The following is a 16,549-nucleotide window of genomic DNA, read 5'->3' on the forward strand; positions in this document are numbered from 1 at the left end:
GTTGTCTCTGCTGTCTGGCTGGAAGCTGATACTGCTGAGAGGTGATTGCTCCTTCCTTTGTTGGCAAACAGTGATCTCATAAAAGCTGTTGGGAAAAAGGGAGCTGAGTGCTGGAGTCAGGAGAAACAAAGCCAGGGTGGGCCAAAAAGGCTTGAGCTCCTTTCCCTTCCCCAAATGGATATCTGCAATGGGGTAGAAGAAAAACATGGAGAAAAGTTCCCTTATCTCTGACTGTGTTGCCTCAATTAATAAAAACCCTCAGGTTGCTACTGTTTCACTTCACATTTTATAATTCCCCAGTACTTACAGTCTCCAGATTTTCAATACACACATGGAATTGTTTGCTTCTTGTTGTTTAAGGAAAGAAACTTAGGTATAGCATTGAATTTTTGATTCCTTCCCTCCCCCCCCCAGTTTATAATCTTATGGGATGTACTCTCTTTATTCACTAAGGAATATGGGAGTTTTGAATTCCTGACATATCTCCCCCCCCAGTGTGTTGATTCCATCCCTGAGGTGTTTGTCACAAACACTGGGGATTCTGCCTTGAATTTGGAATCTCTGCTGGCTCTTTCAGCCTCAGCACTTGTCTGCTGTGTCTCAGGCTGGTTCAGGTACAGGGATCTCTCCTCCTGGGAGGGGAGCAGCCCTGGTGTGTGTCTGTGGGGTTTTGTGGAGATGAATCATCAGTTAATACCTGTCAAACCCAGGTAGTCACAAGAACCCTCCAATATGCACCGTATTGACTCCCTTCTTGTTCCCCGGCATCTGAATCCCATTAACAGCTGTCAAAACCTGGTAAACTATTTATATGCTTTCACAATTTGTTTAATTGGATAGTTAGGAAATGGCAGACAAGAAAAGCTTTTCTTTTTCCTTTTTTTTTTTTTTTTTTTCCTTTAGTCTGGCTGAACATCTGTAGCATTAGGGGCTCATTATCTCTGAATTGGCACAGCAAATCAGCAGCATCATTAAAATGCCACATTAAGATGATTAAGTTTCTTTGTTACCCAGTTGACTTTTTGCATGTGCTGAGGATTTCACGATTATGACCCCACTCCTTGTAAAACACTTGAGCTACATCACCCTTTCCTGTATTGTCTTTAATGGCTTCTGGGTTTTATTCCTTGTGCTTTTCCTAAAGCTCCTGGTAAACTTTGCTTAACAACAGGACAAAACTTCTCTTCTCTGTATTTGATGCCAAAGTCTTGGATTAAATGGATAAATTGGGGGATTTTCCTTCTGAAACCTCCTCCTAGAGAAAACAGCTAAGATTAAGAAACCCTCCACCGTGTTCTAATTATTTGTTGCTCTTGACTTTTTTTTATTCCTGCATTTTCAGCCTGGAGAAGAGGAGGTTGTGTGGAGACCTCACAGCACCTTCCAGTGTCTGGAGGGGCCACAAGGAAGCCAGAGAGGGACTCTGCATCAGGAACTGGGGTGACAGGACAAGGGGGAATGGCTTCACACTGAAAGATGGGAAATTTAGGTTGGATATAGGGAAGAAATTCCTCCCTGGGAGGGTGGGGAGGCCCTGGCACAGGTTGCCCAGAGAAGCTGGGGCTGCCCCTGGATCCCTGGAAGTGTCCAAGGCCAGGTTGGATGGGGCTTGGAGCAACCTGGGCTGGTAGAAGGTGTCCCTGCCCATGGCAGGGGGTGGGACTAGAAGAGCTTTAATGTCCTTCCAAGCCAAACCCTCGGTGATTCTCTGATTTTACAGAGCACACACAAGCACTGTTTGGGTGGTGACTCAGTCTGAAGTTGCCACCGCAGCTTTATTTTGGATTTTTTCCAGAACCCATTGTTTTTACAGTGTTTCAGGTGAAACAAAAATATTACTCTGGAGTATGTCTTTCATCTTGTAATCATCTCCCCAGGAAATGAAACCATGTGCATCAGCCTTAACGCATCACACCAGTACTTTGTTGTGTAAAAGCTGCAGGTTTTTTTTTTCTCAGTGTATATTAACTCCATGAACTGCCTCAAGAAAAATAGTTCCCTGGCTTGGACACCACGGGTGGGTCGTTTCTCTTATAACCTCTTTACTTTCCTGATAGAAGAGATGACAGCACTTCTTCATTTCCACTGTGGGAACTTGGTTAGTGCTTTTAGGGATAATTGTGTTTTTCCTCTGTTAAATTTCCCTTTTCTACATGAAGTCATGTTCACCTTCCTCTTGATTAAGATGGACCAGCCTGGAAACTCCCTGGCCTGATTAAAATAGGTTGATATGATTTTTAAGTGACGGATACAAACCTTCCACAGAGCTGCCAACCTCCTGATCTCACGGTGTTCCCTGTGCGTGCCAGGGCAGAGCAAAAGTCAGGGCTGAAAAAGGAATTTGGTGCTTCCAGACTCTGTGACCACTTGGTTAATTTTAGTCTGACTTGCACCGAGCCACTTTTTCCTCAGACTGTTTTTCACCAAAGCTGTCTCCTGTGTGGCTCTCAGGGAGGCACAGCAGCCTCTAAACCATAACAGGTGAAAAATTCCAACCCTCCTAACGTAGATTTGCTTGAAAACAGCCTCTTCCCTTGTGGCTTCTGCTGTTCTCAGCCATCAGAAAGTGAATTTTTCTGTTGAGGTGCTTCTAATGTCCGTATGAAAGCGCTCAAGCTCTGGTGGGATGTCGTGGACAGCTGGATAGATGGTGACTTTTTTGGGGGAATGTAGGGGTGGAAAACCCTCAGTGAGAGCTCAGGGGCACCCTTCTCTCTTAGTACAAGGAAACACCAGCCTGAGGTGCAGCATGGAAACATCAGAGGTGATTATTCTCCGCATGGGATGCTTTGCCCAGCCAGGACGTGCCGGGGGGGGTCCCAAACCGCGCGGTGCCACACCAACCCTGGCACAGCTCTGGAGCTGAGCCAGGAACCCGTGGTGGGAAACAGCAGGAAACGGTGCAGAAGCCTCTGCTGGAGGTCACGGCGTGGCCTTCACGGCCAAAGAGCCGCGTGCGCCGCGGGCGAAAGGTGAGACAGTTGGGTAGAAAGTGGGAATTGAAATTGTGTCTGAAAGTACCAACAAGGTGCAGCTGCACCGGGTACTTCCTTTTACCGCGCTGGGCAGGATGTAGCAAATTATTTTGGAACTGCCTCCCTTTGAGAGGGAAAAAAACAACCAACCAGCCCATCAAAAAAAAAAAAAAAATCTTTTTTTTTTTTTTTTTTTTTTTTTCTGGAAAAGAAACTGTGCTGAAAGCTGCTGTCAGCAACTGGCAATCATTTTTCCTTGGAGTGATGGAAATGGATGTATAAGCTAATTTTGAAGGAATCTTGATAGCAGGATCGCCCTCGCAGCCTCAGACATGAAGTTGGCAGCAGAAGGCACCTGCAGAGGAAGCAGGAATTCATAGGATGTGAAGCAGAGCTGGTGCTGAAGAATCCATGGAGAAAACCAGCTCATTTTGGGTGAATTTGGAGATCTCTGTGACCCTCTGAGCAAACACTCAAACCCGTGTGAGCTCATCAGGGACCAGGGCAGCCAGTCCCACCACCAACCTCTAAGCATTGTCTAGGACAGAGGGATAAAAGCACACAACATGGGGGGAAACCCCATCCTTCTGCAGATATCCTCATCCAGGGGGAGCACAAGAGGGATCTTGGAGTTTTCCACACTACCACAGTCTTGTGTGGGATGAAGGAATCATCACCCACCTTTTCCCTCTGCTTCAACTCAGACAGTTTGGCTGGGCTTAGTGAATAATTTAGGACAGAGGAGCGATCTTCTCACTAAAATATAGTTGAAAATTTTGATTTCATGGAAGTTGGGGTTGCCAGATCTTTCTTTTTCAGCTCTGCTTTTATGTCGCCACCTCATTTTCGCTGCCACCCATTGTTTGTTCTTGGTATTTGATGTGGTTTATTACTCAGAACCAGAGCTAATACATATTCAGCAGTTTGTGTTCTGTACTTGGGAGAAAGGACGAGTGGTTCAGTGCCAGATTGAACTGTCTAACCCTGGGCTGCAGGGAGGAGCAGGTGGCCAGAGAACAAGACTCTCAAACAGGAAGCCACGTGGTGCATCTCGTGGGGCTTGTCTTCACTGGGGAGCTTGAGGCACAACTGGAGTTTCAGCCGTGGTTTGTCTCTGTCAGAGAATCATGGAATGCTTTGGGAAGGGAGGGACCTTAAAGCCCACCCAGTTCCACCCCCTGCCATGGGCAGGGACACCTTCCACTAGACCAGGTTGCTCCAAGGCCCATCCAACCTGGCCTTGGACACTTCCAGGGATCCAGGGGCAGCCCCAGCTTCTCTGGGCAACCTGTGCCAGGGCCTCCCCACCCTCCCAGGGAGGAATTTCTTCCCTATATCCAACCTAAATTTCCCATCTTTCAGTGTGAAGCCATTCCCCCTTGTCCTGTCACCCCAGTTCCTGATGCAGAGTCCCTCTCTGGCTTCCTTGTGGGCCTTTCAGATCCTGGAAGGTGCTGTGAGGTCTCCACACAACCTCCTCTTCTCCAGGCTGAACAGCCCCAAATTTCTCAGCCAGCTTTAAGCAGAAAAAAAGCCCTCCTGGCAATCACTGAGGGTTTTAGTGGAAGTGCTGGAGTTAACAGTGGAGAGGAAATGCAGCACCACAAGTTGGGAATCACCAGCTGTTTATACAGTGTGACCCATTTGCTTATATTTTCACATTGTTAGTAAATCATTAGCTACTTGCTACATCCGCCTTTGTCATGGAGCTGCATTGGTTTAGGCAATGCCTCTGGATTCCTCCAGACACGGAGACAGGCCCAGGGACCTGTTTGACGGCCATGAATGTTGATTTTCAGGAGGCTTCGGGTTCTTTGCCACACCCTCACGATATGATTTTGGACAAATCTTTTGATTTTTCTGGGATACATTTATTTATCAGGAAATCCTTCCCCTGCCTCTGCTAGTTTTACTCACGCAGTAAATCGGGACTGTCGACTGCTCCTCACACATCTGAGAGCTGTGGATAAAAATTGTGATTTGCAAGTGAAAATTGGGATTATTGATTAGGTTTAACTGAGGAGAATCTGTGCCATGGGAGCACTGGGAGTCTTACACTGCTCAGACACATTTCGTAGGAGTGTTCCAAGCACCAGAGATTCCACAGGAAGATAAAAGTTACAAGACGTAATTATCCTTTTTAATTTGTGTCTTTCTGTATTTCCAGTTCACAGGAGCAGACTGAGATGCTGATTTCTATAGAAATAATAATTGTGAGTGATGTGAACAAGTGTTTTCTTTTGAATCCTGACTAGTTCCCTGTAATTTCAGGAGAAGTTTGTACTGTATTATGCTTTCATAATCTGTAAAAAGAAATTATCCATCAGGCAGGTCAGTGTTTTTAAGGGTTATCTCACTAAGTGTCCATGACCAGTTTAATTTCTTCATCTTTGGGGTTTCAGTAACACTTTTAGGAAATGGGTAATGTCATTTTATATAATTCTTGGTCTTTTTTTTTCCTAAGGTACTTCGCTGTGCACAAGATGAGCATCTTTTCACTCCTGTGCTTTGTTTTACCTGCAGATGGTGTGATTAAAGTGAAGGGTGAATACAGTGAGAGAGAGGAGAGTGCTTTAAATTCCGAGCCTATGGAAAACCCGGAGGAGTCTGAGCTGCCTTACACCTATCCCAGAGAATATAACGAGTATGAGAGCATTAAACTGGAGAGACACTCGGGTTCCTATGACCACGTCAGGCCAGCTAGTGGGAAGATGACTTGTGATATCTGTGGATTAGCCTGCATTAGCCTCAATGTCTTGATGGTTCATAAGCGTAGCCACACTGGTAAATATCCCTATGTTGTTCTTGTAAGAGCTGGGTACTTACAGGATAATGATTTTTAATTCAGACTACTCATTTTGAAAAAGGATCCCCAAACCAGGCTTTCCTTGTTCTGTCCTGGACACCACGTGTGATCTGTAGCAAGTTACCCACTGTTCTGTGCCTCACTTTACCCACCCTTCTTCTCATCAGGATTGAATGTTATTAAAAGCATTTTCATGAGGCATTTTAAGAATTTTGGATGAAAGGCACTATGTGATGTCAGTATTTCAGGCACAAAGCACAAGTTAGTTTGGTTTTGTGCTGCCATTTCCAGCCTGTGTATGTACTTCTCTCTGTGCTATACTTGGGCAACAAACCAATGAGCATCTTAAGTTTCAACCAGCAGTGAGATAAGGCCTCTTTTTTTTTTTTCTTCTAAAAATTGCTGGCTTGTTGGAATCAGCCTCCTCCAGAGCACTTCTTTCCATGGCAGAACTGTGCAGTGCTTTCCATAGTCGCACATATGCTACGAGCAGCTCTGACACCAGAGCTGCACCTCCCTCCCACTGAAATCCCACTCTGTGTGTTTCTATAGAAAGAAGTCGATCCAGTATCTCATTCTTTCCTCTTCCAAAAAGGCAGAGGGCGACCTGATACCCACGTAACCATTAAATGTCCTTTTCTGTATGTCATTTTAAGGTGAACGGCCATTCCAGTGTAATCAGTGCGGAGCTTCCTTTACTCAGAAGGGAAACCTCCTCCGCCACATTAAACTACACACAGGGGAAAAACCTTTTAAGTGCCACCTGTGCAGTTATGCCTGCCAGAGGAGGGATGCGCTTACGGGTCACTTAAGGACACATTCTGGTAAGTGACTTCACAGGCACCTCACGTGGTTCAGGTGTGTGTCACTGGGACACTCGGGGTGCAAGAGACAGTCAGCAAGGTTTGCTCAGCCTGCTCGAGAGCCCACACGGAGCAGGGACCACTCCCTGTGCTCGTGGAACACACTCAGGCTCTGCTCTTAGTGCAGGGGAACACGTGTCACAGCCCACAAACCTCCTTGCACAAACACCTCTGTGGGATTTTCACAGAATCAGTTAGGTCAGAAGAGTCCAATCCCAGGTCATCGAGTCCAGCCTTTGACCCATCACCAGCTTGACAACTCATTTTCAGATGAGCAGAGCTGGCTTTGCCAGCAAGCTCTGAACTCGAGGAGAGTGTGAGATGTGCTTTGCTAGGATTTCCTCCCATCCCATCCTGAGCTGTGAGGAAAACTCCAGGAGCACAATCCTGGACAGAATGACTCTATTACCAATTGACACCTCTCTGTGGTCTAGTGCCTTTCATCTGAATCTCTTAACATGCTCACAGATGGTTCTTCTCCAGCCTGGTAGGGTGTTCTGTCCATTTTACAGATGGGGAAATGGAGGCACAGAGCTGAGGTGACTTGAATAACAAGCCAGGTAAAAATTGGTCTTAGTTCCCCCAGTTCTGCAGGAGCCAGGTTGTGCTTGCCCTTGGATTTGTGTATATCCTGTGTTCTACAAGGGCCCAGAAAAAAAAAAAAATTGATTCTAAATGACAGATGTTATCTCTGCACTGCACTGCACAGAAAAAAAGTTCAACCTCACAAAGAATCAAAGTCAAAAATGAGCTTATCTGCCACGGATAAATGAGATTCTGATTTAATCAAGACCAGCAGAGTGGTGGTGACTGTCCCCCACCAGCACAATGCTAAAACCTGGCCTTGGACACTCCCAGGAATGGAGGAGCCACAGCTGCTCTGGGCAACCTGTGTCAGGGCCTCACCACCCTCACAGGGAAGAATTCTTCCTACTATCTAATTTTAGAGGATGTCTGTTCCCAAACCAGTACTGAGATAATTTAGGAAGCACTTCCAGTCCTTGTGTATGAGGCACCAGGAAAGGCCGTGTGGGGATCTTGAGTTTCAAACAAGTTTGCTTTAGTTTAAATGAATTAGGAACATCATTCCCTCTACAACAAATGCCTTTGGAAATGAAATCAAATTAATGAAATCCTTGAAGAATTCTGTACAGGCAGGACCCAGGTCAGGCACTCAGGGCTGTGGCAGTCCTGGTTTGGCAGTGATACTGTCAACCTTCCCTAGGGAAGCTACTCCAAGGAAAGCTGTTACGGGGCCCTGGGAACAGTGTTCTCATTTAAATCCTCTTCTTAGGGTATGGTCCTCTTCTTAGAGCTTAGGGTCTGAGGAGGAACTCTGTGTATCTGGTGGTTTCACCCTCATGTCACCCTAAATTTGTGACAATTAAACTCAGCAGGAATTTCGAGCATTCTCCATGAGCTGAACCTAAGCTGTCGGTAATTACGTGCTGAACGTCAGGAGAGGGTGTTTTAATGGTCTCTTGTAGTTATTTTAATGAAGTTGTTATTTATTTTTTTTTCCAGTGGAGAAGCCATACAAATGTGAGTTTTGTGGCAGGAGCTACAAGCAGAGGAGCTCGCTGGAGGAGCACAAGGAGCGGTGCAGGACTTACCTGCAGAACGCTGGCATGTGTGAGGCTGGTGAGTTTATCACAGTGGTTTTGGGGGTTTGGTGCATTACAGGGCTTGAAAAAGGGCGTCTGGTGAGCTGTTAACCCACAGCCTGAGAACAGCTTTTCCTCCACTTGTTTTCAGTAACCCGAGGGGCTGTAAGGTTATAAAGGGGCTGGTTCAACGCAGCCCTCAGGCAGGTAGTTAAAGAGTGCTTTTATTTTAATCCCTTTTTTATTTCACAGTTACTTTGAATAAAACATCTAAAGTACCTTGTACCCAGCATTTCTGTAGGTGATACTCACAATGAGTTAAATTATCCCTGCATTAATGCCATTATGTGGCTCATTTTATGGGATGAGTTTTTGACAACAGTTGTTCATGTCTCAGTCTGTTTGGTGGTTCCTCTTCTTTTGAATAAGACCAATTAGTCAGAATCTGTTAGAATTTGCAGAAGTTTTAGTGGCCTGGATCCAGGGCATGGAAATGGGTTGGTATCCCAAAAATCTGTGACAGATCAGCTTAGGAGGGAGCGAGAGGTAAGGGACTGCTTTGAGTACAGAGCTGCCTTTGCAAAAGGATGAAGGTAAAATATATCAAAACGTGTTTTTTCTTATTTTCCCCTTTTCAGTCTCAGTGCTGCAGTTCCAAAACACTTTGGTTCAAAATAACCACCATAATATTTGTCCCTGCTTCACCCAAACCATTCAAATCCTAAAATGAACTGCATGATTTAAGTCCCACCAAACACCAGTAAGTCAGGGAAGAATTTATTTTCCCATTCAGAGTCAGGGACTGATTGTGACCTTTCAAAGGGTTCTATGACTGATCTGAGCAGAATTCCAGAATTCAGGTTCCTATTCCTTTGTCATGCAGCCTTAAAAACCCAACCAAAGAGTGGAATCATGGAATCATAGGATGGTTTGGGTGGGAGGGACATTAAAGCCCATCCAGTCTCATCCCCTGCCACAGGCAGGGACACCTTCCACTAGCCCAGGTTGCTCCAAGCTCCTTCCAACCTGGCCTTGGACACTTCCAGGGATGGGGCAGCCACAGCTTCTCTGGGCAACCTGTGCCAGGGCCTCTCCACCCTCACAGGGAGGAATTTCTTCCAAATAACTCTATCAACAATAGTAAGGACAATCATCACAGGCCAGGCCTGAAAAGCAGTGTGAAGAGCCATGAGTGTGTGATGAAAATTGTGAGCACAGGAGTCCTTACCCTGTGCAGGGTGAGCAGGCTGATGCTTCAGGCACACGTGAAACCTCCCAAAGAACGTGACTTAGCAAAGAGTTTTGTGAGGGTTTTTTTAGAGTTTTATAGTTTTTGGAGGGCTCTCTCATCAGCACATGACATTTTTTTAGAGCTTTAGTAAAAGTAACTGGTTGTCAGCACATCAGCAAGTTCTGGTTTTCATGAGAACCCTTTACACATCGTAGCTGTGGTTTGTGTTACAGTACATGCTCCCCTGTGCAATCACCCAGGGTGTCCATCTGTGAAAATGGAAAACCTGAGACCTCCCACTGCTCTCAGTGATTCTCAGGGTTCAGATGCACTTCAGAACAGAGACATTTCACTCCTTATCCCAGCCTGTGGTGCAGTCTCTGCTGCAGCAGGCAGGGAGCCCTGACTGGTCACAGGGAATGCAAATTCCCACTGTTACAGGAGATGGCTGCTCCCTCTGCCTTGGAGACCTTCACACTCCTACAAATACTGCAGTGTTTTTAGGGGACTAGGAAGTTTTATGAAAAATGGGAATTCCTGGGGCATTTCCATCCAATTTCCTGGTACCAGCAGGATGTTGGGTGACAGAATCAGGGAGAGGAAAGACTGGAAAGGCCCTCAGGAGGTCATTTAGTACATTTTATTTTTTTTCCCTAAGTGTAGCATTTTGCACTTGTGTTTAGTAAACATCCTCTTTCCATTTCTGACCCTTTTCCTACCTCTTCACATCACCTCCAATTCTTGGTGCTTTTCTGAAACCCTTCCAAGCTTCTCAACCTGGTCTAGTGGGAGGTGTCCCTGCCCATGGGGGTTTGGAATTACTGAATCTGTAAGGTTCCCTCCAACTCAAACCATTCTGTGATTCTCACATGGAGCCATCTTTAAACACAAATATGCTCTCCATGCCACCATCCATAACTAATTTAAATATTTAAAGGCATCGGGACCACAGCAACCATTCCAGTTCCTTTTTTAGCACCAGGTTTACACATTCCAAATGTGGAAATATTTCCAAAAGAAAAGCTTTACATAACAATGTTGTTGGAGCATTGTCCCTGATAACCATCTCTGCTCACATTGTTCTCGTTGCACAGTCACCCAGCTCTGTTCCACTCTCCATTCTTGAGTGACCACACAGAGATGCTACAGGAAGCAATGCCTCTAATTTCAGCTCTGCTCTGTACTCGAGGGCTTTGCTCGCGATATCCGCACGTTCTAAAAATTCTGCTCACACTGGTGGTGTGGCAGAAACCACACTATGGAAACAGCTCAGAGCAGGGGGATGTGGGGTGTGCTCAGGGCTGGGACAGCAGCCTCTCTCTCCACAGCTACGGGGGGACACAGCGGCCCAGACAGGGAGATCCCACCCCTGGAAGTGTCCAAGGGCGGCTTGGACCGGGCTTGGAGCAACCTGAGGGAGTGGAAGGTGTCCCTACCTCTGGCAGGGGGTGGGACTGGATGGGCTTTAAGCTCCCTCCCAATCCAAACCACTCTGTGATGGCCAGCACTGTTGGGAGAGGTGGCTCCTCACTCAGTGATCACAAAACAACATAAACAGTCGTCCATAATGGATAAATCACATTGGCAGGACAATTGTCTCCTGGAAGTGCTTTATAAAGTCAGGATCACACCTGACACTTACACCGAGGCTGGAGCAGTGCTGGGAGCACCAAGAAGACACCCCAGGGGGAGCAGGGGAGACCACCCTCAGCCCCAGTGCTGGCTAAGCAGGAGAGGGGCACCCAGGCTGAAAAGTGGCAGCAGGGATGAATATATTTACATGAGTCTCCAAACATACTGGAGTAATATAGGACAAAAACCAGAGCAGCAGAGCAGTGTGTTATTCCCTTTCAGGCACTTCATGCCCTGCATGGGGCTGGTCTGTCACAGGGTTACAGGACTGTGGCAGAGCTGAGCTGGGCCCTGGTATCCCATCATTCCTGACTCAGACTCGTAGCTGGTGTTTGTACCTCTGATACACTTTACGTTTTCAAAGTGCTGAACAAACACGAACAAATAGTTCTGGCTGAGGTTTGGTGAGTCATGGTTTGTGCTGACTGAAACTCCTGTGATAGCAGGAGCAGCACTGGCAAACAGGGAAAGGCTGCTCAGAGCTGGGAAGGATGAAGCTGCACTTTCAGCACTTGCAAACAGCAATTTAAGTCTAATAATTAATAAATCTGCATTTAGCAGGACTGAAGTGAAACCAAAGTGTTCCTATCACCTTCCTCTGGCAGTGCTTCTCTCTTGCTTAGGTTATGCTTCATATATTCAGGGAGGCCTCATGGTGGCCTTCCAGTGCCTTAAGGGGCTTACAAAAAAAGGAGGGAGAGGGGATTTTTATGTAGGTAGAGAGTGATAGGACAAGGGGGAATGGTTTCACACTGGCAGAGGGCAGGGGTAGATGGGATATTGGGCAGAAATTCTTGGCTGTGAGGGTGGTGAGGCCCTGGCACAGGTTCCCCAGAGAAACTGGCTGCCCCATCCCTTGAAGTGTCCAAGGCCAGGTTGGATGGGCTTGGAGCAACCTGGGCTAGTGGGAGGTGTCCCTGCCCATGGCACAGGGTGAGACTGGATGAGCTTTAAGGTCCCTTCATTCCAACCCAAACCATCCTGTGATTCTGTATTCAGGCATGTCAGTGTGTGTGCACAGCAACCAGGACTCTTTCACAGTGAGATCCAACCTTTTGTACTACTTTAGGAAAGCAAATCACCCCTCCTTGTCCTCTTTTTGTAGATCCCAACTCCTACAGACACAGGCACTCTCCTAAGATGTGTCCAGTTGTCACCACGGTGACCCCTGACCCTGGAACTCTCAGCAATGAGTTTGCTCTTTAATATCATAGTTTTTAATATAAAAGTGCCACTGCAGAGCTGTGTTGCTGAGGTGTGAGCAGGGCTGGGGGGAAGCTGCAGCAGTTACGATCAGTATTAGTGTGGTAGTAGTGAAATGAGGTGGCAGCTCTCCAGCTCAAGGCCTGTGCAGCCTCCAGGAGCTGAGAGCAAGCACAGCCCCTGTGCAGTGCTGGGCACTGCTTAGCACAGCTGGGAAGAGCTCTGGAAAAAGGGAAGAGCCTTAAGTGGCCCAGTCCCACAAGGGTGATCGCAGGGCACAGACACTTTTCCTAAAATTGGACATTCTGGAGGTTAGTGAGCTTTAAAACATCAGAGAGAAAACACTCATAGTTAGTTTTAGCTGTAGCATTTAGGGAGAAAAATGAAGTGACACTAACACCTGGAAAAACAAGGAGTTAGAAGTGAATTTTGAAAGGTTCTATTGTTTTGATTTTAATGGAACACTGATATATTTCATAAGAGTTTCTTAGTGATTCGTTAAGACAACTATGACTGATATCTGAAAAGTGCAGCAAGAGGCCTGATCATCTTCTCCTCAGCCTGGAGCACTGTGTGAGTGTGCAGGTGTCACCCAGCCTTACTCAGAATAAAAAAGAAAGGCTTGCAGAGCTCCTGTCTCCATCTGCAATTTAACCAACCTTCCAGCCAGTTCATTCACTTCCTCTCGCTCTCACCCACACTGGTTTGCATGGTCTGTGCTCCCCCGAGCACAGCTCGGGGCTGTGCTGGCTCCCACTGACCACAACTGGTGCCCAAAGAGCAGGAACGACAGAGAAAGCAAAAAAAACCCCAACTTTACATCAGATCTCCAAACTGTTTCCTCCAGTCACTGTGGCAAATCAGAGATTAAACCAGTCAGCTCTTCCTTTATTTTATCTTTTTTTTCTCTTTTTTTTTTTCTTTTCACCTACGTGTCGTGTGTGTGGTTTTTTTTTTTTCTCTCTTTTTCTTTTTTTTTTTCCCTTCCTTTGCACATTTTCCAACGTAGCCAGCGTGGAGGCGAGGCACATCAAGGCAGAGATGGGGAGTGAAAGAGCCCTTGTGCTGGACAGGCTAGCGAGCAACGTGGCAAAGAGGAAAAGCTCAATGCCTCAGAAATTTATTGGTAAGAACAAAACCCCTTTTCATCCTCAGCAGTTCAATACGTGCGAGTCGGTAACCTCGGGGACAATGTCTCTGCTTCTTTTAAATACCCTGCTCAGTCTTAGCATCCAGTGCAAAAGAATAAAGTAACTTGGGTGGTTCTGATGGGGTTTTAGTGATTTGTCGTAGGGGGTTGATTAAAATATAAAGAATTTACTCTGTTGGCTGCTTAAACTGGGTGGAAACTGCTGTTGTGCTTTGTGTTTATTTATGTAGTTGGTTTTTAAATATATTTATATTTATAAATGCTGTTTCACATGCTGTTTCCATACCTGTGCATTTGAAATGTTCTCTGCTGGGATCTAGAACAGGCAAAGAACAGGAAGGGTGATGTTTTCCCAGCAGGAGCTGAAGCTTCCTGCAGGACTCCTGTGTGCAATAAGGCCTAAAGACAGAAAAGTATTGGATTTCTGTTAGTCATCCTCCTAAATTTGACTATGATTAAAAAATATCAGATCCTTTCTTGTGGTAATTTAAGCAACCAGATGTTTCCATAGCATTTTCTTTGCATTTAATTGTATGTGATCAGAGTTATGCATGTCGGGGATCTTAAATACTCGTTGGGCAGGTTCTGTGTTCCAGAGCACGCCAGATCCTCTTGGCCAGTCTGATTTCATCAACCCGCCTTTAAAGAGAAGAAAACACCAGTCTGTGTCCTGAGGAAAGCCCTGAGTCAGCAGCTGTATAATCCTGGTGCTGCTGAAGCCTTATTTGTGCTGTTTGTATGGTTATTTACGGTGCCAAGTGCTGCTGTTTTGGCTGAACGTAAGGTTCACCTTCCGTGGTGTTCCCCTGAGTGGGAGTGCAGGAGGGGCTCCCTGGGCTGCTGCAGCCACACCCACCTGGCAAGGGGTGTTCAGAGCACCTGTCCTGGTACAGGTGTGCTCCTGGGCCCACCCCAGGGAAAGGTGTGTGCACTCCTGGGTCCATCCACCCGGGAAACCAACTCCATTTTTGAAGGTAATGTAGCTCTTAGTGGGTTTGTGGGGTAGCACTGGGCTTTCATCTACAAGAAGTGAGCTCTTTTATTTATTTATTTAGTCTCAGTGTGGCTTTCTGAAGGTCACCTTGTTGCACAGCCACACCATCTGAGTGCCTTGGGTGCTCAGAACTGAAACTGGGTCTGTGGGGCTCGCCCGTGTGCTGTGATTCAAACAGGAATGCTAATGCAAATGGTTTTGTAATTCTTTAGCTTCCCCTTTTTTTTTTTTTTTTTAGCTTTTTTCCAGCTCTCTTGGTGTACAATTGGCACCAGTTTGATCTGTAGGTATTTTATCAAACACATCTGCAGCAGGATGCACCCCAGTGGTGTGTGGCTAAAGTTCAGAACTAGTGGGGTTTGGGTTTGCTTTGCCAGCCCATGAGTTACTGTGTGGCACAGACCCTGTGGGATTTGTGCTGGTGCTGAGTGGCACCAACTGGCACTGCACACACAGGTGATTTTGTGGAGAAGCTGCAGAACCCAAAGGCACAAAACAACCCATTTCTGAAACTTGCTGTTTTTCTAGACCTTCTGTGCTTGTTCTTGTTGAGTAACATGTGAAAAAACTACCCCCTTGTCCCTTTTATCCCTGGGAAGGATGTTTTCAGGAGCAGGCTGTCCGACCTTGGCCTGACTCCTGCTCCTCTCTGACCTGTCCTTGCCAGAGCCCAGATCTGCCAGGCCAGCATGGGAATTCCTTGGGAAATCTGGGAACGAGTGCTGATGTTTCATTTTGTCAGGAAGCAGGGACAGGGATGTGTACTAACAAGGCATCTTTGTTTGGCCCGTTGCTCTGAATGAAGTCCATTGATGGGAAGAAGAAAACCCTTTATTATAGTTGGAGGGCTCTGCAGAGATTCAGACAAGCACCAGGAGTCTTGCCCACTTTATTTTTCACATCTCCATCCCCAGTAGCTGCCTCGGGTGCACCAGTACAAGTCCCACACAAGGACAGGGACCAGCAGAGCCTGCACTTGACCCTTCACCTCTGCAGCAGGCCCCTCTTCAGAGCCTTCTCCTGGGGAGGTTTCTGGGGGGGACCTTAAAATCCACCAGCACAGTGGAATCACAGAGCACTGTGAGACCCTAATGATCATTCAGGAGCTGGACTCAATGATCCTTGTGAATCCCTTCCAACTCAGGATATTCCACGATTCTGCGCTCACGCGTCGCGTTTTTGCGCGTTACCTTTTGACTTTACCTTATTTAACCCCAAAATGTTTAGGGAATTCCTGTCTATTTTTGCTTTTTGTTGCCTTTTTTATTTTTACATTTCAAATTTATTCACATCTTTCTCGTGCCTGCAGCTGGTTTTGTGAGTCACCCAAACGTGCTGCAGCGCTTTGTTTCCTCTTCCACGCGAAGCTGGACGGCGAGCGGGGCTGAGGGCTGGAAGCAGTTACACTCTTGTGGTTCACTAACCTTTTGGAGTGTTTTAGAAGAGAAACGTGAGCTCCTGGTTTTCTGCCTGTGCAGTGAAACCCCACGAGTTTCATACACATTGAGTCATGGTGTTGACAGGTGACTGATAAACATCTGCACCACTCGAGTTACCGTAACTGAGAGATTCGTGGATCCGACGTTTGCCAGTCCCTTGCACATGAAACCTTTCATCTGCTCCTTTCTTTTGGTTTTTTGTTGTTTTTTTCTTTAAGCTAAGAACAATTTTATGGTTTAAGTAACCACAGAATTCGGTTGCTTATTTCTAGACATTCACTACAAAAATTAGTTTAGTGCTTTTTGGGTGCAGTTTTATTTCCTCCTTGCACCAGTTGCGTGGTGCTGCCAAAAGGTGTGAGCAGGATTTCAGGTGAACCGTCCTTCCCTTCTGTCCAGTCCAGAGCTTCCAGAGCCCCAGCAAACCCAGAGGAAAACAGTTTCTTTTACTAACCCTTTATCAAGTGACCCTAAGTGTGATTTTTGACACCTATATATATATATATCTGCCAATGTTAGATTACCTGAAAGCTTGTGTAGAGGTCCAAGAACCCAGGTGTGGTGCAGAGGAAGCTGTAGCTGTCAGAGGACAGTGGGGAAAACTGACTTCAGTGTCCAAGGATGTATCACAGATGAGTCTATCAGAAAGTAC

At 46.4% G+C, this 16,549-nt stretch overlaps 1 protein-coding gene across 4 annotated transcripts in view; it reads left to right on the forward strand.

The window, feature by feature from the left end:
* The window catches only part of IKZF3 (IKAROS family zinc finger 3), a 35,870-nt gene that overhangs the window by 16,597 nt on the left and 2,724 nt on the right, over positions 1 to 16,549 (forward strand). For 2 of the 4 annotated variants that reach the window (XM_027666339.1, XM_027666340.1), the window contains exons 7-10: positions 5,499 to 5,759; positions 6,438 to 6,605; positions 8,169 to 8,285; positions 13,324 to 13,440. In XM_027666339.1, the coding sequence (XP_027522140.1) occupies positions 5,499 to 5,759; positions 6,438 to 6,605; positions 8,169 to 8,285; positions 13,324 to 13,440 (663 nt within the window). Of the gene's footprint in view, positions 1 to 5,142; positions 5,189 to 5,498; positions 5,760 to 6,437; positions 6,606 to 8,168; positions 8,286 to 13,323; positions 13,441 to 16,549 lie in introns of all 4 variants that reach the window. The other 2 variants (XM_027666342.1, XM_027666341.1) reach the window with 2 other exon arrangements.

This window comes from Corapipo altera, unplaced genomic scaffold (assembly GCF_003945725.1).
Source record: "Corapipo altera isolate COAL_440 unplaced genomic scaffold, ASM394572v1 200, whole genome shotgun sequence".
NCBI lineage: Eukaryota > Metazoa > Chordata > Aves > Passeriformes > Pipridae > Corapipo > Corapipo altera.